The 2,940-nt window shown below is 35.0% G+C and overlaps 1 protein-coding gene across 1 annotated transcript; it reads left to right on the forward strand.

Annotated features, from left to right (window-relative positions):
* The first annotated feature begins 1,322 nt into the window (after positions 1-1,322).
* LOC116033585 (nuclear transcription factor Y subunit B-4-like) lies at positions 1,323-2,134 on the forward strand. Its single transcript, XM_031276339.1, has one exon. It carries the CDS (start codon positions 1,407-1,409, stop codon positions 1,926-1,928), a length of 522 nt encoding a protein of 173 aa, XP_031132199.1. The 5' UTR covers positions 1,323-1,406; the 3' UTR covers positions 1,929-2,134.
* The last annotated feature ends 806 nt before the right edge of the window (positions 2,135-2,940 follow it).

Consider the following 2,940-nt stretch of genomic DNA (forward strand, 5'->3'; position numbering starts at 1 on the left):
TGATTGACCAAGCTAAGCTTTAGTTGACTTCACATGTCATCTTCAACAACAGAGCTCTGCTTATTTTTAGAAGACAAAAGGATTACCATTCATCCAATGATCTCACATCCCGACGTGGAAAATTCTTCAATCGTGCTAGACAACGACATCCCAATTTATTTCCCTAATTACGTAGACCCAACTCACATTACATATTTATTTATAAAGTATATATAATATAAAATATATATATTCAAACCCTCTCAACACGATAAATAATCTTTTAAAAAGATGCGATGTATCATATTTAACATAAATATAACTAAAAACTCTACCTAAAATCAAATTTGAATATTACCAATTCAATCATGAATTACACATCTTCTATAGTAAATTAAGTATCCCAAAATGCAAACTAGTTAGCTTGGTTTATAACAGTGCAATAATATTTCACCAGCTTCAAAATGTGTGGTCAAGTGAAATAGAACATGATTTTCGTGTCTAAATATAAGGTCATTTATTGTCAATATATTACTTTTAAACTTAGGTGATCTCAGTTTTGTCGGACTAATCTTAAATTCAGAGTGACAAGACCCTGCCCTAGAGCTATTGTGGAGGTAAATCACGAGTCGCGCAATCAACTCATCAGTAAGATCCTAGTATTCATGTGCGTATAGGGGATCCAATTTAGACCTTCCATTAACCTTGGAGTCCAAGGCTTGGACATTTTAATAATACATGTTTCCACTGGAATTTGAACTCCCCGTGCCGCACCCAGTCATGACCTTTAAGTTAGGCGACAAACCAACTACGCTAAGTCTCAGCCAACACCTTTTTTGTTAAGCCTATTGCACGAAGTCTTCCTAATGTGGTACTGTTTACTTCTCATGAGTAGTTTCTAGGCTATTACACAGGATCGAAGTTTACCTTATTCACTCCATCAAATAATAACAACTAGTTTTAGTGTTAACAAAAATAGTAGGGTAGTTTAACACCCTACGAGCTATTACACCAAAGTAAAAGTATCAAGTATACACATTCAAGTAATGACTGCAAGTTTTGCAAAAATTGCAGGACGCACATTTTACTCATAACATAACTGTAAAATATAAGTTAAAAAAAAAAATAAATTAGACATATACTAATATACTAACTATTAAATATAACTTTTAGTATAGCAATAAGTCTAAGAATTAATATTAGACCACTTGATATTATTTGACAAAAGGGTAGTAAGTCAAGCTCAGCATCCCACTACTTAAACCTCGTGCCATATTTATCCTTACTAACAGTAGTATTTCTTTTACATTATATTATAATATATATAGATATAGATAATATGCATATAAGATGGATAAGTTTGACTGAGCTGTGGAAAATTCCACCTTGTTAGTTGTTGAGTCCGATCGGAATTTCCACTGGAAAAAATGGCCGAGAATTCGTGCGCCGGCGGCTCCAACGACGAAGGCGGTTCCAGGGCGGAGCAAGACCAGCAGCTTCTACTGCCTATAGCCAACGTGGGGCGGATCATGAAGCAGAGGCTACCGCACAACGCCAAAATCTCGAAAGAAGCGAAGGAGACAATGCAGGAATGCGCGTCGGAGTTCATCGGCTTCGTCACCGGAGAAGCCTCCGACAAGTGCCGCCGCGAGCGCCGCAAAACGGTTAACGGCGACGACATCTGCTGGGCCCTGGGGACGCTGGGCTTCGACGACTACGTGGGCCCCCTCAAGAGGTATCTCCATATATTTAGAGAGCAAGAAGGGGATCAAAGATCGGTGCTTAATAATAATAATAATGAAGATTCGGTTATGGAAGAAGATCATCTTCACGCGCCTCTTCACTCTCCTTCTTCCTCTCCCGGTCAACCGTCGACGAATCCGGTGGCTCGCGGTGAAGCTCCGCCCCCTTTTCCGGCGCCGCCGCACTTCTTCAACTCCACATCATAGGGTGGAGATTCTCAAGGATGATTCTGTTCCCACGAAGAAGAAGATTCCAAATTTAGGGTTATTGTTTTTTATAACATTACATTTTTAATTTCCTAATTTCCTTTTATTTTTCTTCACTTCCCTTTCTTCAATTTTTTTTTTTCCAAATGATTGATGATCATATTATGTTCATATAGGTTACTAATTAACTGATTTCTATGGTTGATTAATTACTTCAATTAAAATTGGGCAATAACTAAACATGATGAAATGAGTATGTTAGTATATACAGAGAGTTTTTTGTAGTAGCTGATTACAAATAGTTGAATAAGCTAATACATAATAAACTTTGTGCTATCTAGCGTACTCATTTCATCATGTCCAAGTTTGTATTTGCGGGAGGTTCTGTGCTTAGTTTGCATATTCATTTCATATTGTTGAATTAGTTTTTGTAAAGAGATTACAAGTAGTTGAATAAACTAATATAAAAGTTTCGTGCTAATATAAAAGTTTCGTGCTAGTAACAGAGTTAGTAGTATTCCAAAAAATATATATATATAAAAGTTTCGTGCTAGCTAGCATACTCATTTCATCTTGTTTGTTTAGTTTCTGTAAAGAGATTACAAGCAAGTAGTTTTATAAGTTAATATAGAAGTTATTTCATTATGCACGGTTAGTTTTGTAAGGTGATTACAAGTAGTTGAATAAGCTAATAATAGAAAAGTTTTTTGCCAGACACTCACATTTCATCCTTTTCAATGAGTGTTTGTATTTACTATTTAGAAAGTATGTAGTAAAAAGTAGTTAAATAAGTTAAAATAGTACCAACAGTATTAAAAGGTTTGTGGTATAAGTTTATCAAATTCAAACTTTCTTTTCAAGTTTCCACATCATCACAACTACACAGATACACATTATTACATTAATGAGATATTATATGTGCCGTGAGAAATTATAAAGAAATTTTTTTTGGCATTTATCAACCGATTATATCTAGTTTATATTTCACTGCAAAAGTTTATAAATGGAATTT

This window comes from Ipomoea triloba, chromosome 1, assembly GCF_003576645.1.
Source record: "Ipomoea triloba cultivar NCNSP0323 chromosome 1, ASM357664v1".
NCBI lineage: Eukaryota > Viridiplantae > Streptophyta > Magnoliopsida > Solanales > Convolvulaceae > Ipomoea > Ipomoea triloba.